The sequence below is a fragment of the Leuresthes tenuis genome, unplaced genomic scaffold, assembly GCF_036924035.1.
Source record: "Leuresthes tenuis unplaced genomic scaffold, fLeuTen1.0.hap1 SCAF_21, whole genome shotgun sequence".
NCBI lineage: Eukaryota > Metazoa > Chordata > Actinopteri > Atheriniformes > Atherinopsidae > Leuresthes > Leuresthes tenuis.
Genome location: NW_027325375.1, coordinates 23,763,106 through 23,789,690, shown reverse-complemented (window position 1 = coordinate 23,789,690; position 26,585 = coordinate 23,763,106). Strand labels below are relative to the sequence as shown.

The window sequence follows — 26,585 nt, the reverse complement described above, 5'->3', positions numbered from 1 at the left end:
GTTTATATAATTCACTTTTATCTCTTTAACCTTTGTAATATAGTAGAATGTTTGTTTTTCTTTTAATTTCTGGTGGTATCAGGGATGTGATATGTGGACACTTTGTATTGGCTCTCCAACAGGCATGTAACTATAGACTAAATTGCTTATGCACACTTGTTTTAGGTTGACTACTATTGCCTACCTTGATTTTAAGTCCATCTAGACTCTGATGAAGAGACATTCGTCTGTTTGCACCATAAGAAAAGCTTCAAAAGAATTATTGAGCTCCAGCCCTCCATTAGCATTAACCTGTCAGAACACCAGTGTATATGACTGAGGGACTGACAATGACAGAGAGCTGAGATTCAGCCCAACAGAGACAGGAACTGTCTAATTTAATTATTTGTCTTTGATTTTTTTTTTCTCTTAATTTACCCCCTTCTCATGCGCTTGCATCTTGGACATTGTAAAAAGCAGCTTCTCTTTGTTATATTCTTGACCCTTCGGTTCTGATTTGTAACCTGTTCAATACTCTAGCAGTAAGCAACCCCTTCTATGTTGCATACATGCAGATGTAGACTTTAAATGACCATGTAAACAATGGTCACAATCATGAGTTAAAATAAGCAACTCACCAGCATACCTGCTTAGTTCTCTTAGCTTTCTTTACTGGTTCTCTTCACACCTTAAATTCATGTCTCTCTGATGAAAGATATTTCTCTTTATCCTTGTTCTTTGATACCTATCTGGCTCATAATTATGATTCTGTGGTTTTTCATGGATTTTTGCATTGGTTTTTCATGCATAACATTTTTGATCTCTTCACAGTCACATTCCTGTGTGGATTCACATTCATTGCTCCTCCGAGTTTGACTGCTTTCCCTTAAGCTACGTCACTGTTGAGCTAGGGTTTTTTTTTTCTTTTTCAAGGTGTGCATAACTCTGAAACTAAAACATCTCGAAATGTCATTATACAGCATGATAATGATGATTCAATTGAGTACAATCCAGTTTATTTATAAAGTATGAAATATACTTACTGAATACAAACATATATGAACACATAGAAACATAAATACATGCATGAAAACATATGAAAACACAACTATACATACATACAAGTATACAAACATACATATATACAAAATACATACAATAATACAAAGAAATATACATATGAGAGCACAAACAAACTAGTTTGTACGGCTTTACGTGGGCTGACACCTGACTGTATTTCTGAACCCTTCTGCCCTTACTCTTGGATCCTCTGAAAAACAGCTGTTCCTCTGTTGAGTTTAGTTAGTGAGGAAGGATTGCACCTTTGCAGTGGCAGCTACGAAGCTGTGGAACAGCCTTGTACTGTCAATTAAATGTGCTCTCTCGACTGGTATTTAATATTTTCACTGTTTTATTTGTGTATGAAATAACTATTTATATATTTTAGTTTTCTTTTTGCATGTTTCTTTTTGAATGTATGTTACTCTAGTTCAATTCTTGTTTTTGTTTTTTTGGGGGGTGCTCCTTATTTTAGTCCCTTGTTCTCTCATCTGATTATTTTACTTTCCTTGTGTCTCATATTGTAAAGCTCAGTATCCCAAGTTTAGTTATAAGCTAATAAACAGGAGGCACAGGGTAACTTAGCTTTCCGTAGGGCTCGACTAGTTCGAAAACTGTGATCCTAATATTGTCACTAAGATCTGGAATGCTGTAGAAATCCATAATTAAAAGCATAATTGCAATCAGGATGACACCAAGGATCTTCATTCCAAATTCTGACAAGCTAAAAACAAAGAAAGTCAAATGAATTAAATGAGTGTGAGAACTTGTTTGTCTTGTTGTTGTGTTTGTCTGTTGTATGAAAGACAAGTCCCACCTCTTAGTCCTCAGGGCTTCTTGCTCCTACAAAGACAAAAGAAAGTTTCAGCATGCAGTTTAGGATTTGATCTTCCTCGTTGCAAAGCAGAATAGCTTGCCAGATTGGAAAGAAATGCTCATTTACTTCCTTGCTTTGAGTGAGAGAAGGGATCAATACCACTGTCTTACTTGTGTGCTGAATACAAAGCTATAGATGGCCAGGTTAGCACAAGGCCTTAAAAACGTACGACATCTAAAAGTGAGAACTAATTCTTTAAAGTGAGAAATGGTCCCACCCATAATACAGAGACATGACAAGTGAATACGCTTTAAACATGTATATCACAAAAACAAGCATTGCAATTTCAGTGAAATCGTCTCAGCAAGAAAGCAAACACGTATATTTCCTTAAGTATTGAACTTGATTTAGTGCCGTTAATGAATTTTCTATGTGTTGCATAATGTTGCCCATAAAGTATTTATGTTTGGATATTTACTGTTGAATCTTGTGTCTCTGACAGCAGTAGACAATTCTTTGAAGCTCTGTCAAACAAGAGAACAGACAGATATGATAAAACTGACCCTACATCTGCTCATTGTAGTGTGCAGTGTACAGTAAAATTAGCTGCTGGCGACCAACCATGTAATAACATGAACACAACTCTGTACTCACACTATCTCCTCCGTCTCTATGTCACTCATCTGTTTCTGCAGTTCTCTATTTTCTTCTTTGAGATCCTGCAGAAAAAAGATGAACAAATATCAGAACACCACCAGGAGCATTCAAACACACACACAGATACACAATATGCTTAACATTGTACATACCTTAATTATCTTATACTTCTCCTCTATCATTTTCATTTTCTGAGTCTCAGTACTTGTCAGCTGCCAGACAGAAATACGTTAAGATTAACATTTTCATCAATTTACCAAAACCTATGATGTTGGAAGAGAAGCTAAGAGACAATTCAGAGACATTATCTCTGCATGTTTTGATATGGATGTTCCTACCATCTTGATTTCATCGTCTTTTTTACAAAAGACCTTGTGAATCTCCTCCATCTTGCACTATAAAACACATGAAAAGTTATCCATCTAATAAATCACAACTACCATGAATATGATATTGGGACAGTTTGTCCCTCACATCCCTTTAGATGAAGAGAAAGGTTACTTTTACTTCCTGCTCAGCTGTTGTTATTTGCTGCTTTTCTTCCTGGGAATATTTTGTTAGCTGTTCCAGCTGAAAGACAAGCGCCTCAGAGTGAGAGTGGGTTTAGGAGGAGGATGGTGTCAAATTAACAACAGCTACTTGTTTTCATTTGGGATTATTTTCTATGTTTTGTCTGCATTTCAGACAGCTATATATTTACTTTCTGTTGTTATTTCAAAGCTTAAAGTTTATACTGCACCTCAGCAGTCATATGTTCATTTTCTTCTTTCAGCCTCTGTATCTCTTTTTCCTTTCAAAATTAAATCAAAGTAAAACAATCAGGAACTACTTTATATAGAGACTAACTACTGGCCCCCTGCTCGACATTTGACTCATCACTTACCACTTTTTCTGTCTGGATTAAATAACATCTTTGTTGTGGCACAAATTCATGCTGCAGGTCTCGTTCTGTCTGCTTTTCAAACAGTTGCTTTTCTTCATCAATTTCTTGCCTTAAGCTGAAAACAAAACCAACCATCAAGAATCCAAAAGCTATGATATCTTTTGTGGAAAAGATACTTGCAGGCATTAAATGTCATTTTTAGAGAGGTGTACAGATGTGTCATTGATGATAAACCATTTAAATTAACAAGACAGTAAAGAAGGTCAATTCTAGACTCCACACAGACAGGGTGAATATTCATGTGAAAATGGGTGTTACATATCAGGACCTACAGAGAAATTATCCAGCCCTTAACAGGTCTTAGGTAAATAGAACATATGATGAACAAGAAAAACATGAACAAAAGCGACATCTCAGACTCTACAGGCTCTATAGTTTGTATGTTTAATGTTAAAAGTCTGAATAAAGTTTGTTACATCACAAACAAATGTTAGTGACCACTCAGCCAAACATGGAAGACTAAAGCGAGTTACCTAAAACTAGCTCTCACAATCATGAGAAAATAGCCAAATATTTGAAAATACATGAGAAACTGATGTTATTGGTGCTAAAAGGGATTCTACGAACTCGCGTATTAAGTTTTTCACACAGCATTTTGGATTCTTTTCATTTTGTTGTGAAATACATGATGATACAGTGTAATATATCATGTGTTGTTGTTCATCTGAGTTTGTATTCAAGTAGTATCTGGTAAAGACTAGATGATTTTTTTTAACATCCTGACACATAGAATTTGAGAATTGAAAGAGTATGTACTTTCTTTCTCTGTAGGTAGATACAGTCACAGTCTCATCATGACTCCTAACATAAAGCGAAATGTTAAATATAGTTGGTTTGGTATCTTACTCTTTGATTCTGTTGACCATGTCCTTATTTTCTTTTTCCAAGTTATTTATCATCTCTTCAACTATCAGTTCATGCTCATACAGCTTCTCATATATCTCCTTCTTCTCTTTGTACATGTGTAAAGCATGTTCAAATCTTGCTCTGTTTTCTTCCATTTCTCTGCAGACACACCCCAAAAATAAGAAAGTTATTTTGACAGCTTTCTCTACCAGATATTCTCAATCAAAACTTGGCTCTAAGACACTTACTCGAAGTTATTTTTCTCATCATAAGTTCCGTAGGCCCCCATGCCTATAAAGTATACTTCTTCCATCTTGCCGCTTGCTTCGTCTGAAGAGTGATCTACTCGTGTCAGATGTGTCCTGCTCAAGTCCAACATTAATTATGTGCCTAATCAAATGGAATTCTGGTGTTCCAAAGGTGTTCCAGAATGACTCATCAAGGGCACATGCTAAATTATGTCACAAGTGCCTGGATTCTATAACAGAACACACAACCATAACCTAATTCTAACCCAAACCATAAAACCAAGCTTTAATCCTCCTTAAACATGTGGATCCCCACAAAGCATATTGGACAACACAAGTATGGTGGGCTCCTTGGCTCCTTTTGGACCCACACACAAATATGCACATGAATATTGATGAAGTCCGTTGATATATAGACTGTAATAAAACATTTTTATCAACATTAAGACCACTTCTCACACCTGCAAAAAGATCATTCTTTAGTTAATGCTATTAGATCGGCTGTTAATGATGCTGATACAATTAGAGACGCTGCAGAACAAAAGTATTTATCAAATGAATGATCATGGCACGTTTGTCTTTGTGCTCATCTGATTTATATCTTTTGATACAGTTTGGAGTGTATCATTTACACAATACTAAAATAGTGACATCCAGCCTGCAAAAATCGATCATCCCTTGATTTCATGTTTCAACCTTGAGTTGAAAGTTTAGCAGAATCCTATCTTGTTGCTTACGTGAAACACGAGAATCTCAAATACCACTGTCCTTGGAGCAGGTCATGTGGGACAGTTTATGGTGCAGCCCAACATTTCACTCTGGGCTTACACTGCCCTCTGTTGAAGAAACCAGGGACTTTTATTGAAAATAACCTATTGAACGAGTACAAAAGCAGCTGTATTTAGTTCTTTTTCTGCTCCGACACCAAGAACACTGTCACACCCACTCACTCTTTTACAATCCATTCAACAGTGTTCAACAAAAACAAAACGTGTTTTCTTACAATTCCATTATTTATGGATCATTTAGATTATGTGGTTGAGTGAAAAAAATGATGCAACTATTCCCCCAGAGAGGCAAAGGTTAAGATAAATTTGAGCATTAAACATTAAAAATGTTGCATATAATTTTGCATGTATAACATATATGTTTTTTTTATGCATCACAGTCACTTAAAAGGACCTTTATCTTGAGTTGTGGGGTTCAATTTTTTTTTTTCTTTCTTGAGTTTAAACAGAAACGGAGCCAAATCAGAGACACCCCTCTGCATGCCTTCCTCCCATGCATCCAGTATTAATGTGCTCAATGTTTAAATGACATAAATATCACCTGCCAAGATGGAGTCTGCAGATACTGAAAATGTGCCGACATGGTGCTGTAAACTGAGACAACTGCAAGATGTCAGCTGGTTGAGAACTAACAGAGCAGGGAGTTATTCTTGTTCACGTACATGTGAAGTGTTATATATGATCATGTAACTCAGCTAGTATTCCCAGCTTCTCAGCCAGACCGTGATGTGATTTCCAGCATAACCTCAATGACTTATTTGCTGTACAGAAATCTGCTATATTCAGTGAAATTTAACGACTTATTTCTTCTGAAACATTATTGCTTTCAAGACGAGACTAACGTTAAACAATATTTTTTGAAAAGATGACTATTAGGTCTACATTTTTTATAGATCTCAATAAATTGTTGATTCGATAAATTGTGATCCCTCACCTTTTCTCTTTCAGAAAGAAATCTTAACCAGCCCGTTGCTCGTATAGTTTTAAAGAAAAATTGCACCTGACATTGAGAAATTGCTTCACCCACTAATTTCTAAGCACTGATTTGATGTTTGCTGTCCACCTGTTTACTTTGTACACTTTTAAAGCTCATTTCTGCATCAGTCTTTAGACCAACCCACTTGCTTTTAAATCTTGTGCTTCTCTGACATGAACATAACAGCCTCTCAGCAATTTCACTTCACATCAGTTTTACAGGTCAGCAGCCAGTCAGGCGTAACTGATCTGTCTTCAGTGGTACAGCTTCTATGCAACCACCAGACGCTATGGTTTTAACAGATATCAGCTGTGTCATGTTTTTAAACTATTAAAAATATTTGTAATTGCTTCAGTTAGTATTTGACACAGGAGGTCTTGTCCTATCAATTGCTGCTCTTTCTGCAACTATTTTTTTACTGAGCTCCCAAGAAACTGTCATTTAGAAAGAATGAATTTTGATCATGCTCAGTCAGACACAGCAGCCACCGGTGGCGTCACAGCGACCTGCTGGAGAACATTAAGTGCTCTGAAACACTCGCACATGTCGAAATAGATCTGAGATTCTCTGCAGTTCTGACCTGAAAAATGTGATGTGTTGTGGTCGTTTTGGGAATTAGCTGAGCTCTCTTTGCCCAGATGCCATTCACTTGCCGTCTGTGTGAAACCTATGGAGGACTGAAGAGTGTTTGAAGTGCACTCCAGGAAAGTGATCCACTTATTTTTAGACCGTTAATTAGACTGGCCCTCGTGGGGTTTTGACGGGCAAATGACAAAAATCTCTCCTACTTTCTGCGTCTCTTTTCTGTCATATCCCCCCCCTCTTTTCCCCCGGTCACCCTGTATCAGTTCTCTGTCCCTCACTGGCCCCCTTCATCACCACACCCTGCACTCGAGTTATGATGCAGTTCATGGGTAGCGTACCATTGCCCTACATTGCCACTGGGGCTCCACCACAGGCTTTTATTTGAGTTCAGAGCTTCTTGTGGATAAAACACCAACTGAGCGGTGAGTTTGCTCTCTGCATGATGCATTGCTAGAACAAATAACAACCCTGCTTTTTTTTTACACTTTGTAAACTTAAACTCTCTCTTTATTGATGTGTAATTACCTTTATTTGAAATGTGGGAACTGATTACAGCTTATTAAATTACTCTTCCTGGAGTGTATGTGCCGTGTGTTGAGATTCACATTGTCCCTTGTGCTGGAGTTACTCAACAGGTCTGGGCTTTTTTGGAGGGGGAGATTGCGCAATCGAGTGCTGGAACAGCACTGCGCTACTGAGTCTCACACAAGCAGAAGTGGTGTTATGAAACAGTTTACAAGGCATTTGTTGTATTGACATGCACAGGAATTTAATGAATGATTAATCAAATTAGCTGTTCTGTAATATCAATTAAATATGATGCATTTGCAGCTGAGGTTCTTATTTTGCACAAATTGCCCTGCTGGCACCAGTTTCAATAAGTGAGGTTTCCAACAGGATATTTTACATAAACATGCTTTTCTGAATCCTTTTTTTTCTTTCTGTACAACGCTTTGTTCCCTGCAGGATATATTAAGCACTTCTGTGGATGTGGTACGTGTGTGGCCTTGAGGTTCAAAATCTGGGTTAAAAAGCTTTTGTTTGCAGTTCATAGAGAAAGCCAAGAGTAGCTCCCCAAATGCCCTGCAATCTAGTTGTCTAAGATGTTTGTTTTCCTCTGCATGAGACATGAATAAATATGACTGTAAAGTGCTTGTAGCCTCATTGTTTAGAGATCGTGTGTGTCCTTCAGGTTGGCTGTCTACACTTATACATGCTGGACCAACAGAGTAGTCAAAAATCTGCCTCAAATCTAAACTCATGGAATAATCTCAGAATGCATCAATTTAACTCCCGCAGTCAGAGGCCCGAACCGAGGGCACAGGAAGGAAGAATTAAGCTCAGTGTTTGCGCATTTCTGCACGAGGAACTGACAATTCCACCAGATGGTGAGCTGCATACCTCAGTGTCAGAATCCTCGTCTCACTGCGCACTGTCAGATTCCAGAGAGACCAGAAGTTCCGTATTGAGACACTCACATGCCTGAGGGTACTTCCTTTGAGTAAACGTAACAGGGAAACAAAGTGTTTCATCATGTCTTAACACTTAAAGCCATTGTTTCGCTAAGGTGAAGTCACATGATTGGGTATGTTATTCTTTTTGTTGGTAAGATACCTCAGGAACCACCAAGCCATATTTCTTAAAACTTTATACAAAGGTAGAGCTTGGTTCCACGCAAAACTTTGGTGCAAATCTGGAAATTGCAGTTCAGGACATTGTCACTGGTGGGTCTCGCCGACTGCCCCACAAGTTGCACATTGTGTATTCCTTCAATATTCAGAGGATATCAACTTCTAAGACAAACCAACAAGATTAACGTGTTCTCACAGTCTCAATGCCATATTCAACTTAAGGTTCTCATTAAATCGTGCACAGGCCTGATCAGGTTCCCTGTAAAATGTAGGATGCAGGAGCAGGAAAACACAGGCTGCTCAGCTGGTGTGTGGGAGTGTATACACAGGAGTTTGAGAGTGTTTGGGGTTGCTGTGTGTTGTTAGATGTGAGTCTGTATTTGTTTTGGAGTAGTATCAGTTTGGCGAGCAGTGTGTGTGATGCTGTGCTGAAGGCCTGTCTCTTGTCTCAGCAGGACTCCCCACAAATGAAAAAAATGACGGCGAGTGAGGCCAAAAGTGAGCTACCTCAGAGGCGTCTCGGTGTCAAGGAGCAGAAAAATGGAGAGCTGACAGGTAGCAATAATGTACAGCTGAGTAATGCGCAATGTTTAAGACATCAAGAGTCGATGCAACATTTCAGTGTATGTCTATTTCAAACCAGGTGCAACGTTCATGAACATTTAGGGCAATACAAAACATTTATTAAAAATACAGAACATTTATTATTCACAATACAAAACTTTACACCGTATTGTCTGTCTCTGATTCAACTGATTCAGAGAAGGAAATATACAGGTTTTAGGCTCAGCTTAGGTCTTAAAGAGTAGATATACTATTAGCCCATAAGCGCTGAAATGTCTTAAAATTATAAAAACCTCTTTCTGTATTTGTGACTTTTGTTTTAACATGTTAAGTCCTCTACTTTGTGTGTGTGGCAAGACTCAGAACCTCTGGTGGATGAGCAGAAGCAGAGAGACAGAGAAGAACGTGAATCCTTGGTGTTATGGAAGAAACCTCTGCTAACACTCCACTACTTCTTATTGGAAATGCTCATTACCCTTAGAGGGTGGATTAGGAGGTGAGGATACGGCTGGGATGCAACTCCCCCACAAATGCTGCCCTGTTTCTGTAGAGCGGTACTCACTCACACACAGTTGCTTTCTTTATTTTCCTTTTAATTGGTGCTTAAAAACTATTTTGCTGCAATTCAGATTTGGCTAACACTCATTGCAGGTGATACACAAACTGTTTGGAGAAATTCAGTATTGATGCATGTTTTAAATCTTTAAAAATATCATCAGAGATGAAGTGTAACATGCTGAACTCTCAGTGATAAACTCAGCACCTATATGCACTGATAAATTACTAATGTCACAACTGAACTAATTGGAGTTAAGCAGTATTTTTCAAACACCCATTTTGCCCACATAGAAGGGTGTTAATGTGGCTGTTCTTTAAATGCAAATAGAGGAAATGGGGGCTGTGAAACAAGAAAATTGTCATCATACACTCTTCACACTCACCCTCCTAGAAAAAGGCATAAACACCTCCAGACAGAAGCTGACCTTGGTTGTCTCAGTGCTATCAAACCACCAGGCATTCACTCTGTTAGTTTAGTCTTCAGTCACATGCCTTTAATTCAACACAGGAGACATAACAGAATTTCCTCATGATGTTTTTCTTCATGAACCCTCATCCTTACAGCATGCATAGATCATTAAAGGTCCCTCCACCTCGGCCACAAAGCAACAGCATCAGACCAGAGTACGTCACAGTTTTGATAGCCTTGATAGCGCATTCCACGTGCAGTACAATATGTCTTCAACTCGCTAAATAATCTTTGTTGACACCAGGGCCCCAAAAGAAGGTCAGAGTGATCTCTCACGGGGGCCTTTGTGGTTACGTGTGTCAGGACAACGTGTTTACTCTTAAACTACAAGAGGATGTGGTGAGCCGCAAGCACCACGAGCAGTGTTCTGACTGAGAGAAGCTGCTATTCACCCAACACTGAAAACACATGGTATTTCAACTGCTGCACTAGCATAGCCTACATAGGAGCACATTACGGCACACATGCAAACAGACATTATTGTGAATGTTTTTAAAAGTGGTTTGTAATTTAGTCCTTTGGGAAACATGCTGTTCAGTGCTGTGGCTCTGCGTTTGTTATTCTTAAACAAGCTGCGAAACAAGTGATGGACTTGGATGGGAGGTGTTGTCATTTTTGTTAGGAATTCTGCACTTTAATTCAAAGTCTGCACTTTAAAATCAAGCATCTAAAATATGTGTGAAACTATTGCTGCCCTTGTGACTCAAACTAATGAACAGTGATGATTCAAGTGTTAAGACATGCCTGTAATTGAATACAGTCAATTTGATGAAGGTTTTATCCACTGAAATTGTATTTTCTTTTGTAGATAAACAGCATGTAGGTTGTTGTTTTGCTCCATTCTACTAATTATATTACATTCTACTGGGTCCAGCCTGGACTGAACCTTCCTGTCTGACTGGTGACTCATTGACAGGGAAAATAAGAAGTCGAACAAGATCGCCTCTCCGGCCTGAAGCTATCATAGGCACGAAATAAGCTAATTGAAACAGCCTCATTCAGATAAGCAACAGTTTACATGAATTTATGTCATTCTTAAAATCATCAAGTTACACCTGAAGACTGCCGACGAGAGACGGCAGCTAAGTAAGGTTAGCTCAGAATGCTAATTATAGCTAGCTTACTAGTTTAGGAAGTCCTCTCTTAATATATGTGTATATGTATTTATGTTAATTATTTTGATAACCCAGAATTATTTATCTCTAAAAAATTAGGGGATGCAACATGACCTCAATTTAGTGAGTCAAGTAGTTGCTCGTCTGTTAGCGCCTTTGCATCTGTTGACATTGTCAAAAAGAGGATAATTCAACTTTATGTGTGTAACTGATGCCATAATGTGTAGTGGTGCTGTGTTAGGGCGAATTATTGTGAAATTGTCCCCAACATTTGTCCCCTCAAGTGTATGAAATGTTGTATGGGATTGCATTAGATTGAGTGAGTGTTATCCAGTAAGTTAACCAACTAACAACTTGCTGCTCTTAAAAACTGGTTAGGACTTGTTGAGGCTTGATTTCTTCAGCAGATGTCTGTTTCTCCGAAAGATTAAATCTTTTTATTCACTCATATTCAATCATACTCCAAGATTACTCGTCTTTTTTTCTGCCTCCACACTTCTCCACCCATAACTACCATTTTCTTTGTTTTTTTTTCTCCTCTGCCCCTTTACATTATTGCCTATTTAATTATTTTCCTCTCTTTTAACTAGACTCTGGCAGCAAAGACAGACTGTGTTTGGCCTGCTGATCCTCCTCATCCTCCTCTCTATTGCATATCGTATTGAAGGATCACACCAGAAGGTGACTGCACGCTGTATGTAGTATATCACCCTACATAAATACCACCATGATAGGTGAGTGACATAACTTGGCTCGCCCACCTTGTTAGGCTGAGATTGCAGAGCTGATCAGAAGTTAGGGAGGGGGGGCTTTGTTAGATTTTGTTTGTGTGATGGTCATGATGTTACAACTGTACGTAAATGAAATCCCTGACTTATCCAATCCACAGATGGAGCTCAGCTGTAGCTCTGTTTTACCTTCTGATGTGTTATAACTTGAGGTTTAACTGCAATAATTAATCCTATAAACTACAGCAGACTGTGCCATAGATCTGACTAGAACCCTGCCACTTTGTTTTTTCCAACTTTCCGTGTTTTGGCTGTCGTATTTTATAATCTGCTGAAAAGAAGTAAATACAGACACTAAGGAGTTGTGTAATCACTTCTCAGTAACTACACGTAACAATTGCTCATGGCTGGCCCTTGCACTTCCCAGCACTCTGCCAGCAAAGAGAGGAGTGTGCGCTGTTTATGTTTTACTGAGTTTCCTGGGAAATGGAGTCTTTCCACCATCACCCCTCACCCTTCCCAAATCCCCTCAGTCCCCTCCCCTCTTCCCGTAAGCTACACTCTAGATGCTTCCTCCAGAAAACAACCTGCCTTGGCACGGGGAAGGAGGTGTTAAAGGAGTGATGAAATGATCGGAGCAGAGCAACAGAGAGAGATAGATAGATCTTGGCTTCCCTTACTCCACTAGTTGTGTAATAGCTGGTTGCCACCAATAAGAATAATGGAGCTGTTCTTCTCTGTGTGCTGAACACTCCTACCCTACAGCTCTGTCCTCAAAACTCAACAACAACCTCTGTCTCTAAAGGTTTCTCTTTCTCTCTTCCTCTTCCACCCTTTAAAGTACCCTCTGTTTTGCACACTTTCACTCTCGCACCTTCTCTCACTCTGTATATGTCCCTCCCTTCCTCATACTGTGCCCCCCCCTCCCATGCTTTCCTCACATTCTGTGCATGTGTCTCTGCCATGTGGTTGACCGTCCCTCTCTCTGGCCTCTGCAGTATGTACGCTACATGGAGAAGAAGACACTGTGGTGTGCCTATTGGGTTGGCCTGGGTATCCTGTCCTCTGTGGGTCTCGGCACCGGCCTGCATACCTTCCTCCTTTACTTGGTAAGACAGAATTTCTATAACTCTTCCAAACAGGTAGTCCACCACAGCCACACTCCAGTTATCCACTTGCCTGTGCATGTTTATGACCCAGCTCAAACTCAGCACAGGGGAAGATGGTGGTGCAGTGACGCAGGTCTTTAAAGACTCTGTTGATGCTGTATTTAGGTTGTTGCTAAGGGTTTTAAAGAGATCAAAAGCTTTTTGGGGCTTCTTATGCAATTGAGCATGCATATGTGAGTGTGTTCATATGTGTTTGTGTGCGCATGCATTTCAGAGTGGGGCGGAGATGAATAGGGACTGTGGTAGCCACACTGTTTTGACAGGCAGACCAGGAACAATCGCACTCAATGACCCCTCTGACTGAGTGCACATGAGGATAAAAACTTTCTCCCTCCCCCTATCTTAGTTCTTTCTTTCCTTCCTCCCCACTCTCCTGCTCCCCACTGTTTCGCTCACTCTCCCTTTCTCTGACGCTACCTCCCTTCTCGAGCTTCCTTTAATGTTTTTCTGTTCTTATGTTCCCAATTCCCAGTTTTCCCCAGTTTTCCTCACGCCTTCCTTTCTTCCATCCTCTCTGTCTGTTTCCCCCCCTTTCTCTCTGTGTCTCTCTGTAAAGTGTTTTCCTTCTTTTGGAGCACTTGGGGGGGATGTCGGATCTGTACTGCTGATTTGATCAAATCAGGGTCCCTAAACATCTGCTTGTCTTCGTTGCGCAAACCCCATCTGTCATCAGGGAGTCCACTGCCACACTCGGATGGCCTTGCCCAGTGGAGCTGAACTGGAAACTTTGAAGTGCTTGCCCTCCATTCTGCTGTTTTTAAAAGCCAAACTCTGATGCTCCCAAACGTAATTTGAGCGGTTTTTTTCTAGTCTCCCTTAGTGATCCGGCTTACTTCTTCGGAAGCTTTTTAAAGTGGGATGTCACCATCTAGTGAGAGTGGGTGCAACTGCAGGTTATGGTGTCAATGAGTTCATGACAGAACTTGGTGCTCCTTGCTGGTGCTGCGGCTGTGGATTTTCTGAAGAGGTTTACAGATATTGTTTTTTAAAGGCCGATTTTGGGACAGATATTATAGGCTCTAATCTAACAATATGTTGTTTTTTAATTGATTGTCCCTTCTTCCTCTAAAAGACAAATTGGAGGATGGAAGTTAATGGTTGAAGGATTGATTAGACATTTAATGTGTCTATTTGTGGTAGTCAACATTGGCCACTTTTTAGACTCTCAAACTTCATAAACAAAAAGTGGAGTGAGGTCAGCCTTGTCAGGATGGCTGCTGTGAAACAGTGTTTGCATTCCCTCTTATTTTAGCCTCGCCTTTCTACAGGCAGTCATCAGTAAGTGTTGTGTAACATGACCTGAGTGGAAAACAGTGGAAAGGAAGATCTTTGCCATTCCAAGCTGAATGATTAAATCATTAATGGCAAGAACACTGTTTACTGTTTCTATAATTACATTATGGAGACGGTACATAATTAGCAATGCCTATTGAAAATCATAATTCAGCGAGCCTTCAACCAGCCACACATGCTTGCAGGACTTGAAAAACCTCTCTTTGGTTGGCGTCCCTCCAAGCAAAGTGCTCCTACTTCAATCAGCCTGTGAAGTAAAACCTAGATCTAATTTGTCATTGTGGATGGTTGTAGAAAGCCTGCATGACTACAGTGTCTAACATGTCTCAGACATTTCGATGGGTGTACCACCCCCTTACTCCTACAGATAACAGCCTTAGATAACAGGAAACTTCACTTAGGGCTTTTGTTTCTTGCTAGTGTTACACCTAATAGCACGAGTCACTGCTGTTGCCACCGGAATTCCACTGACATGTAAACTGCCTCTTATCTGCTAATGGAGTCCTCAGTGAATTCTCTGTTATGATTAGAACAATGTTCAATCTATGCTGAAGAAGTTAGGGGGAGGCAGTGTTTCAACTCTCAAAGGGCATAAATTGAGGTGCTGCTGGTGTTAAACTGTGCTAAATGAAACACAAAAGTTGGTTCGGATCTTCAACCTGAGCTCATTGATTGAGAAGGCATGGAAACATGCTCAGTTAACACAATACAGTCCGACAGCACCACAAACTGCACAAACACCCCGCTGAATAGACAGCTCTCCCTGTTTAAGCAGAAACCCTATCTCGATTATTTGAACACACATTATTTGCTGCTCGGTGCTCCTCGCAAACATTCAACTGAGTGCATTAGTGTTAAGTTGGTCCTCACTGCCACAATGTGTGTAAAAATCTAACATCAAGAAACAGTATAATGGTTTTGTGTTTATATACCTTTAATTGTTAATGAGCCTTGTGTTTAACACATCATACAACATTTGTCATCTTGAATGTGGTTGAAATTTATCTTGTTGATTCAGTTTTTGAGTGAAGATAAAATGTTAACTAAGTTAAGGTTAATACATCTTGTATCTTTTTATTTAGCTGTGTTGTATCAGATGCAAAAAAGAAGTATTGTATACGATCACGTTAATAGAAATACCTCTGAACTTAGAAACTTGAACCTCTTTATATATACATGTCATGGTTTTGGTTACACATCTTGATCAAATTAAACTGAGCATTAACAGTAAATATTGTTCGTTACTTTAACGATTAAAGGTTTTAGTTATTGGTCACGCTGTATTTCTGTAAGAAACTACTTCCTCCTTGGGAGCCAAAGCTTAGCTCTTGTGTGATTTTCGCACATTTCTGGGTCCTATTTTTTTAATCACTGAAGGTGAAGTAGTTTGAGAATTTATATGGTTAACACTGGAGAATGCCAGCAGGCGTGTTGCTCTGTTTTTAGTAACTGGGACTGGGTCAGTACTTGCAATTAGGTCAAACAAGTTCGGAGAACACGCTATGTTTTCACAAACTTTTTGGCTTAATACTTGCAGCTTGACCTTTCTGTCAATATTCTATCCATTAAATGAAAGACTGAATTATATCTAAGTTCTCAGAAGCTTGACTCTGATTTCCATCAAGATTTCCAAGTGTAGATATACTCCAACTAAGGGGAGCTATATTGATTTGTCATTGCACAGCATCTAATCAGTTCTAAAAACTAATTTTGACTTCTTTTTTTTAAAATGCATACATTTATTTTTCTCAATTACCAAATATTAACTGGTCCAGATTAACTGACCAGATTAATTTTTACCCAGTCAGTAGAGGGTGCCAGCGGTCAATAAATAAACTTTAAGTATCTCTGCTAAATATACCTCACAACCAGCGTTTGATTGTTATATTGATACCAAATATCAATATTTTATTAGCTATATTTTATATATTTATATTTAGGCTATAGCTGAGAAGTCATATGATGTTTGACCCTGCGCTGCATATTTCATCTTTCTGCAGATAAACTGATATGAAAGCAGAAGACGCATAGCAACTTTTCAAACTCTTTAGAGCCATTAAAAGGGACATATATTGAAATGTTCTCTTTTTTTTCTGTGCTTGAGAACATATTTGGGGTTTCTGAAGTCACCGCCAACGGAAAAACATTAGAAAAACTCAACCATGTCACTTTGTTTGGAGGATCCTAGGTTTGAAAATGTGTTATTCAGCATGCTGTTCAGATTTGTAGTGAAAAAGTACCTCCAACTCCCAGCTCAGAGCATTATTATCCAGCCTCCTTGTTTTTAACATCTCCCAACTTCAAGTTCACGTCAAACTGGAGTCACTGTTCTTGGGATTTGGGAATTTCAAACTCTTTACTTTTGCTTCGTATTAACAACAAATTCTCATCTGTGGACAATAGTTAGCGGACTTAACCAACGAACAAAACAGGCAAATAATGCTCAACCAATAGTTTGTTTAATTATTTTACATCTAGACTCGGAAATCTGACTTCTTATTGAACATTTTTTTTCCTGTGCAAAATTGGAAATTCATATTTATTATTTGTCATTGAATACACCACCTTCTGCCCTAAGAAACCTCAGTTAAAAGTAGCTCTTATGAGCATTCTTTCTTGACAGTGGCTGCTAAAGACTTCAACAAAACACAGAGGGATGGACTGACATTGAAGCCCAAGGTTTATGGAGTTGATATGTGAAGGAGGAATTTGTTCGTAAGCTTCGAAAGGAGTATCAACCTACCTGTTGTGCCAGCTGGCTGAACAGCAGATGAGAGAAATATAAGTATTTGAGAGTAAAACAGCCAGTCAAGTATTTCTCTCTCATCATGGTGGTTGGAAGTGTGAGCTCAGTATGCTGTTTGTGATGATATAAGCTCTCAGGCTAGGTACTGTGTGCACTCTCAAATGCTAATAGCACGCTTCAAGAGTGAATGAGTGCGATTTGTATCCAAATTGTGTCAGTATTGTATGGAATGAGAAAAACTGACAAAAGAGAAAGTGTCAGCAGTCAGCTATGTGAAGGCTTAATTAATAAGCTGATCAGTATCACTGCTACTGCTGCAGATTGTGTGTTTCATTAAATGAATGTATAATACAGACATGTTTTTAAAGTTTTTGAGAAAGTTTCACTCCTACTGTATCAGGTTTAATACTGAATGCTCTGAATGCTCTCTGCACCAAATAGAACAAACATAAAAGCAATTCCAGACAGTCAGTGGCCTATTTGTAGATATCTTATTTCATTCACAACAAAAAGGTTTTTAGTTGCCAATTGATTTTGATGAAGCATCAAAACACTTTGTAAAAGTGCATGGATATGAATATGATACACTAATCACTCATTTAATAAATGCAGAAAACACAAGGAAATCTTCCATATTTCAGTGATGATTTTGATTAATAGAGTCATAAATGTTAGTTTCAGAGCTTTAAAAATCAGCAGAAACATGCTTTAGAGTGATTAAATTCCTGTTTCAGGTACATTAATATTTACTTTGGCTGACAGATCAAAAAAAGGTGCTTCTGAGTGAAACAGTATAATTTGTCTTTTAATTCCAGTAGGAGTTGGACTGAGGCACTCTCACTGTTGACAGCACTGCTTTCATGTGTATTGATCTCTGATCTGGAAACCCAACCTGCTCCGGGACAGGTTAGGTTTCCAGAGTAGGTTACCATGGTGATACAGCCTGATAAAAGGTGAACCAGTTTTCGTGATGCTGAAAATTCATAGCTGAATCTGAAGTTACCTCACTAAGCCACTAAATCGTGCTTCCTAGCACAGGCCCCTGATCTCAATTAGGACACACCCAGTGGATGAGACGGGGGTAGTGGAGTGGAATTGCTTACCCAGCAATCCCTAAAATGAGTTGCAAAAAAAGAGCTGTGAAATAACAGTTTTAAAAGGAAGACTTTAATGTCACCAACAATTCATTGAGACTTGAAGAAAGTATTTTAACTTGTGAAAAAGGGTGTAATATGTCTTCTTTAAGCTCCAGCGTATTGCTATTTTCACATTACTTAATGTGTGTCATTTTGGTCACATGACTTTCCCTACCTCACCAACTGTCATCTTAGGTACAGCAAATATTTTGGTTGCTTTTTTTGGCAGATGTAGGGTTGACGTCATTTAACTGGACTCACTCAAATACAAGGTTTCTGTTGAACTTAAGTAAATGACTTAAAGTAAAGACTTAAGTAAATGAACACAAGTCACATGTTTATAAGGGTAGCGTACTGCAGAACCACCAGCAGAGGGGGGTGCAGAGCTAGTTACATGCAAACCATCACAGTATGTGAAACCAGAGTAAAAGTGGCAGCTCTCCTGTTCCTGACATGAGCAATTGCTGCCCTGTGTCCTCTCTCTGTGTTTTCATCCTGCTGAGACTGCGGGAGAGCATTGTACATGGTTCAGGGCTGGTTAATGGAGAAAGATAAAACGCTGCTGCTCAGGCGTAGAGACGAAAAAAGACACACTTGGCACATCAACAAGTGTGTTTTATCCAACTGCTCTGAGAGAAGACTTAGCGGGTGGATGCTCATAATACAGACCATGAAAACAATCTAAATGCACTGGAAAATAGGAGAGATCTAGTTTCAGCGTGGTCTGCGGAGGGAAGGATCATACCACGGATGCACATACGGGCACTTAAAGTCCTGCACCTGTGTCGGACTGTTAGAATCACAATTATGAGAGGCATCAGCTTTCATCCCCTCTTTGGTTTTTAAGTATTTGTTTCCGAGTGATAACCACTGTCAAAGCTTTCCATAAAACCTTTAACTCAGATGGAGTTAGCGATGTGTGTGACTCTTGAAAGTTTGGGAAATGCTGTAAATATTTTAGAAGAGAGCTCATCTGAGTCATCCACCATTAAATGACTTCAGTAATGGCTGTTGCTATTAAGTCATTATGGGCAGCATAAAAATTGTTGTGCTCGACGTTAAATCAACAGAAACAAAGAATTAAAGTCATTATAATTGAAAGAGTGCACGTTGCTGTTTACGTAATAGCAACTGGGGTAGTCTTGTGGGCTCTGGGTGACTTTATGAGTGAGAGGTGTGCATGTTGTGTCTTTCCTTGAACATAAGTGTCAGCAGTCACTGGGAAATGTGGGAATAAAAAGTTTTAACCGTATGTGCATACGACTTATGATTTAGTCTTTTCCTTCAAAAAATAAACCAGTGGCTTATCTAAATAAAGGAACATTCTGTAGTTTTCTGCATTTTGTTTCTTTTAGGATTGCTAAATTATAGGTTGCTTGGGAGGCTTGTGTAGAGTACACAGATTTTCCCCAGCAACCCCCCTAAAATTAAGTTTTGACTCTTGGCAATTACCAAAAGCACAGCCTTAATTACAGTTAACTATCACTGTAAGCAATGAGCAGGTCTGAAAATGTGGCTTCCACACATTATCCCATCATTGTTGTTGCTCTCGCAGTGACACACCTCTGCCCGAGTCCTCACAGCTCTGTGGCTCAGGTGCTGATATTTAGTGAAGTGCAGTGAGCTCAAACAGTCACTGCCTGACCAGAACATGTGGGTGAAGGAAATTCACTCACGTCATTTCAGAGTATTGAACAAAGGATTGGTATGCGTGTGTGTGTGTGTGTGTGTGATGCCATATGCCTCACTCTTGATCACTGTGTGGCATTTGCAGCGACAAGCCTAACTTTTATTCCAGAAGAAATAGGTCACCCTTTCACATCATTCACATCGATAGAAACCTGGTGCCTTTGTTTGAATTGTGACTCACATACTTTGCTGGTCTGTATGACCGGGGAGGAGGCTTTACTTTGAAGCAGGGTTAGTGGCTTGTTGAGGTAACTGCAGGTTCAAACCTGGGTTTTGGGTGTCACAAAGATTGTTCATTTCTTACTCACCTTATGCTGGAAACCTAACCTGTTTGGGGCAGGTTCGGGTTAAAAGCACCACCTACTGGCCAACTAACTGTGGTGGTGAATGAAGCTATCGGTGTGTAGGTGGCAAGAGGGTCTCTTTCATCTTTCTAATGTGAATATTAATGATGATGAATTTGAACCTAGAATTTATTTCAGTGTTTTCAGTTCTTCAGGTGGTTTTCGCCATATTTATTCAGTCCTACACAATATGTTTATGTTTATGCATTTGGCAGATGCTTTTATCCAAAGCGACTTACACTGGTAGGCAGGTAGGGGAAGGGGGTCTTGCCTAAGGACCCCTACTGGAGGTAGTACCTTTCATGCAGGAGATAATATGTCTGTATGCTCACTTCCAAAGACATCAGAGGTGTAAGATGAAATAAGATTAAATAGGAGTCAACTAAAATAAAAGAAACATTAAATACAGTAAAATAAAATCCTGTGAAATAAAAATCTTTTGGCCCTGTCAAATGATTTCCATTTCTTTTTACCGGATGACATGAAAATTAGCTTTTTCAGTTTTACAAGTAGAAGCCCACCCACTGTTTTGAAATTCTTCCAAGTTTTCAGGGGTGCATCTGCAATAATTAGGTTCAAGACAGTCTTACATACCACAAAATTACACTTGGAACACATTGTTTCAACATAATCCACCAATTTCAACATAGTCCAATGACTTTGTATGTTAAAGGTGTGGCAGTAATACTGGTTACGTGAATTAATTTACACAGGCACTATGTTCACAGTTTTCCTTTCTGACTCTGGCTGCAGTTGCCGTGCTGCTCTCAGCCTGGTTTGTTATCATATAACACACAATTATTTATCTGTTGGTTATGTTTTTTTTTGTTTCTTTGTCTGTAGATCTTATGTCACTGAACAAGTGTTTATAGGAGCGTTGTTTCTGAACTCAGCGCTGATAAGCACCTTAGCCGCTACAGTTACCGTGAATGGTGGAAACCTATTTATATACTGTATAAGTCTTGCCAAGACAGTAATTCAGAATTTCTTTGGCTTTTCTTGCGCGTGCTGAGATAAACGTGACTCAGCATTGCACAATCCACCCTCTGTTCAGCAAAACGAGAATTGATACTCATGCATACATGTTACCCAGAACATGAGTGACACATGGGGATCAAGTTCAGTAGTTCTCTGAAAAGCTGAAAAGCTGCTCTTGACTCACTACTGGCTGGTAGTAACGGATCTCTCACTTTAACTTCAACACCTCTTAAATTCCAATTGAAGCCATTCATTTTTAACTACATCTAGATAGTGTGTCAGAGCTTTATCACAGGGATTTGATCCTTTCACTGCTGAAAAGGCAGTATTACTTACATGCCATAAAGACACGCTGGTTGGGAATTTTGCACGAATAAGTTATAGAGCTGCAGTTATGAGGGGTGATGCCCAAATTAGGATTTAGATGCAAAAAGAGCTTTTACTCCTTCTGGCAAAGGAAATAAAAGAAAAAAAGAAAGAAGCAGCACAATTGCATTCATTCATGATTATTAAGTAATTCATTCTCTTACTCATAAGATTGGAGGCAAAGATATGCCCAAACGTCTTGTGACTTACTCATCTTCACCAAACCCCTTCATGCCAGAGAAATGTGGAAATGAAAGGTTTGTGTGTGCATGTGTGGTATTTCTAATGGCTTCTCAGTCTTAACTGTCACACCTCAGCCATCCAAGGCATGCGGACGTCTGTGTATTGAAGGCCTCACGAGTCCTCTAAATACCAAATACAATTACCGTTCGATATATAAAAAGACAGACACGCACACATACTGCCCACGCGAAAAATATCCTAATATCCTGGACCAAGTTGGGTTCAGTGTGCTGCCATACTGGAGTTATACCAACAGCCCGTCTAGAACAAGCCAAACCTGAGCAGACCAAGCCAGAGTGCCGTCGGCAGACTGCACGTGTTGATTTTTAAAGTATAGTTGTGTTACATCCTTCCTGAAAAGGTCCCTCTGTCCTTTGCAGCTAGCCGTCTTATACCTACAGGTTGTTTTATGTTGCTGTGCCATCATCCTGTTCTAAAACAGTTGCTCTCGTAGTATATGAAAGAAAAAAAAGACAACACACACGTTCTTTTGATGTGATTAATAGACAGCGTCATTCAAAAGAATAAAACATACATTAGCTTAAATAAATCATTTTCAGGTGCAGATTTAGATTTTTAACATTTTTCATTTTTCAATAAATCTAAATTTTCTGAATACTGAAAAATCGCAAGAAGTCAAAGATCATGTCTTCATTTTTCCAACTAACAGTCAGAGATATTCATTTTAGTTTTAGAGAAGTCAATGTAGCCAAAACTCTCTGTAGAGATGCTTAAAGCACCCTGAGTGAGAGACCATTTTTCACTTTTACACTCAATCTCTATTTACCTTTGATACTGTACATATCTAAGTAACACTTTAATTTCCTCTCCCTCAACTAATCGATCAATCAAAAATGTTCCTGCTCTTATTGAAATGATAAGCAACAAAAGTATAAATAAGTAAAGGTTCAATGGTAAAAATGGAAGTTTTAACAACAGTGAAAAATGAAACATGACACGTTAGTATTTCACTGTATATTAACCTTAGAGCTCGTTAATTTATCCTGTATATTTTTAAACGGAGGCAAATATAGAGCATAAAATTATCTTTGGCAAACTCAGAAATTAGGTTTTTATTTTGGCTTTTATTTTATTTTGATTATTTCTTTTCTTTTTTTTGTAGCAGAAACAGAATTGTATTGAAATAATTTAATTAAAGTAATTCATTCAATCAAAAAGCAAGCTTTTCTTGAGTTATGTGATGATTTGAGAAGGATCTTTTGCAAATGAACACAGAATATTGAATTCAATGATGCCATTTCTTTTAAGCACATGTACAGTCAGCTTATTTAATTTGTTACTGCATTTTCTGCTTATGTGCTTTCGTCGTTGAGCTCGTTTAAGATTCAAATGAAAGAGTTGTTGTCATTATTGTTTTATTCTTTGATCATTTTTTTTCCCAAGTATCCCCCATTGTACTGTGAGATGAGAGAATGAGTGTGTCTGTCTGCTGTGGAGCAGAACAAACAGAACATAAATCCCCCAAACCTCCTCATAGTTTCTACTTACCACCCACTCGTATACACCCCTGCCCCTCCTCTCCATTTCTGCTCCAATGGCCTCAGTCCAGAGCTCTCTTACCTCCCTCTGAGATCCTGACCAGAGCTTCTTCATAACCATCTAACCTCTAATGTTTGTCCTACTTTGCCTCCAGCAGTCTCCCACTGTAAGAAGTGGTTAGCAGGTTATGCTAGCTTGACCGTGTCTAATGTGCCTAAATTGCCCTTGACAACCACAGCGACCTGTTAATGACTGGACCATCCTGTGGTCGTGGTCACAGAGAACTGGTCAGTTTATGGTCACCCCTTAATGTCTGGATTGGGCACCGTGAGCAACTACGTTTGCCACTGTAAACAAAAACGAGGAGTCCACTCTGTGGCTGTTTGCTGGGTTAATCATAAGCTGTATCTGTTCAGGAAAAAAAAGCTCTGCTCCCGATCGTTTAATTTGAGCGGTATCATAGCGCAGAAACCTTTCAATCAGAAAAGAAGTGCAAGGCACAAAAACTGTCCCTTTAATAGTTTCAGTATAGAATAGTAGACCTCAGACTCTTATTGTGATGTGCCACTCCATGTCTGTGAGATTGTTTTCTAGATTTCACGTGAAACCACAAGATGAAATTTTACATTTAGTATATGAGGTTTTCTCTCCACAGTGTCTGTTTGTGACGTGCAAAATTAACATAATGAGTACCCCATCCTCGAGTAAGCTTTGCTGCATTAAAGTCATCTTGGTTGTATCTTGGTGTGCGTGTGTGAACTACATAAATGACACTGCTGCCTTAACAATTATTACACTTGTGCTTGATCATGTGGACCAGTTGAGGTGGGACAGTCAGAACTGGGACATTTGTCCAAATTTGAGAATGTGGAACAATTTTCTACAATAAAACAATTACCTCCCGGTTAAGGTATCAGTACCTGTATGATGCTGTGTTAACCACAGCTCATACGACGCGCTCTTGGTCTTCAAATGGCTTTAATTTCTTTTGCTGCTTTATAGGTTCTCAAATCAGTTTATTTTTCAACATTAACACATTTCAGTCCCCTTCATTTCCCCAAAAGTTTCAAACTGAGCAGGGAAACCTACTTAAAAGTCCAAAGGGGATATTTAAATGTGAGGACGAGCCAATTTGATTGAAAACAGGGGTAACTGTCTTGATAACTGTGGTAGGTGTTAAAGAATTCCCCCGCATACTCGTTCAGGGTGGGATTGTTTTCACTGTCCTGTTAGATCTCCGATTATTTTGAGGGATTATTTCCTCTTAGATAACTTTTTATGTGACAGCACTTCTTTGCTGTGTCTGAAGTGATGTGACCACACACACTTGCTGCCGTAATTACACTCATTTTAGAGGTCAGTCGGTGTGTTCTTCCTGGCATTCCTGTTTTCTATAGGAATGTCAGCTATGTTTCATTCAGTATGAATCCCACTGAGACAAAGAAAGGAACTTTGCCACTTCTGATTTTTTTAATTTTTTTTCCCTTTTTCTTTTTGTGTGTGTGGCTGCAAACGTTATCAGCATAAGGCACATATAGCAGAAGTCAGAGGTGGAACATGTAGAAGTTATTTCAGTATACATAAACCGTCACTTTGTTTACTGTAAACAGTGTTTTTTTGTGTGTGTGTGTGTGTGTATCTTATTGTTAATCATTTACAACATCTTCCTGGGAAAGGGGCTGGGTTTTGTGTGCCTGCCTGTCTGTGTCATCTAGTGAGAAACCTAATGAGACGGAGGGCAGCTACCTGGTCGTTGAGCCTCCCAGACAACATGAGAGGGCTGGATTTTTGCGTAAGGTGAGAAGCAGTGACACAGCATTTAGACAGAGGAACAGATAAGGAACAGGTACTCTCGCACGTCACGAGTATGTCACGTAACAGACTCTTTTGTCATGCTGTTTGCGTGTATTTGGGGGGAGGTGGGGTATGAACGCGAGGAATATCGTTTTTCCTGCCCACACAACTGTCTCCTTGATGAGTTATAAGTGTGCATGAACTGTCTGCATGTGTGTGGACGTGTGAAGGCAGAACAAACCCACTGGAGAATCAGTTGGGAGGATGTGAGCTTGAGGAGTAGCCACTCTGGCTGGGTCAATGCTGGAATTTCTTGACTTCTCCCTCAGGGTCGCTAAGATTTTTCTATTTGTCTTCTTTACTCGTAACACGTGTGTGCGCATCAGATCTTCTTTAATCTAAGTCCTGGGCGTGTTTTCTCCTTCAGTACAGAACCAGTGAAAGTGGATGCTTATGATGTTGTATATTTTGTATGTAATCAGTGTCATCTAAAGGGAGTGCGCTTGTCCTTTAGAAGACATTGCAGTTTCCTGTTGCCTAACGCACCACTGTCCTGCCTTCCCACGTCCAATCATGTCCTGTCCTGCCTTGTCCCATGCCGATCTGGAAGTTCCAGCCCCACCCCAGGTTTGCCAAATTGCTTTGGTGCTTCATTGTGTAACGCCAAAATGCCTCTGCGTCACTGGGAGCACCCTTCCTACACGCACATGCACTTGACTGTAAACACATGGAATAGATAGAATACAAAGTGCTTACTTGTACGACCCACACCGTTGACTTGCCTTTATTTACACGGATCACACAGACTTGTTTGATCATCTCTGTCTTTTCATATCTGTTTTGATATTTGTCAAGTGTGCGATGTGTATTCTTGCAATGAAAATGGAAAGTTACATGACCCTCCCTTCCAGACTGTTCAGTAAAAGACTTATTGACTAATTGTGCTGTCAGGCGATGACATCGCCTAACGTTTTGTAATGAGTCGTACAAACCTTTCCTAGTTCTTTTTCTGAATCAAGCTATGATCACCGAAGGAACAACACAGTTTACAAAAGAACTGATCTGTTTTTGTGCCCTACAAAGCTAGCAGGTACAGCATTCACAAGCTGACCTCTTTTTTTCCATCTAAGAAGGAAACTGAATAACTTAAAAAGAGCTTACTCTATAAAGCAGTAACTAGGTAACAGTCAGCCATTTATTGTGAAGTTATTGAAACCCTTTTTGGAAGATGATGCAGTTACAGAAAGGAAACTTTAAATGACCAGAGCTGGTAGATAATCTAAACATTCAATAAATGTGTTGGAATTCACATTTCCCATCTCAGTGTGATCATTTTGAATTTAATTGCAATTGTATGTGGCCCT

At 39.3% G+C, this 26,585-nt stretch overlaps 1 protein-coding gene across 2 annotated transcripts in view; it reads left to right on the top strand.

Moving 5' to 3' along the window:
* The first annotated feature begins 7,189 nt into the window (after nt 1–7,189).
* Nucleotides 7,190–26,585, top strand: part of LOC140280203 (vacuole membrane protein 1-like) — a 52,381-nt gene continuing 32,985 nt past the window's right edge. Inside the window, exons 1-5 of one of the 2 annotated variants that reach the window (XM_072375498.1) lie at nt 7,190–7,320; nt 8,985–9,084; nt 9,451–9,589; nt 11,826–11,916; nt 12,962–13,072. In XM_072375498.1, the coding sequence (XP_072231599.1) occupies nt 8,997–9,084; nt 9,451–9,589; nt 11,826–11,916; nt 12,962–13,072 (429 nt within the window). In that variant the 5' untranslated portion in view covers nt 7,190–7,320; nt 8,985–8,996. Of the gene's footprint in view, nt 7,321–8,984; nt 9,085–9,450; nt 9,590–11,825; nt 11,917–12,961; nt 13,073–25,161; nt 25,220–26,585 lie in introns of those variants that run through there. The other variant, XM_072375499.1, reaches the window with a different exon arrangement.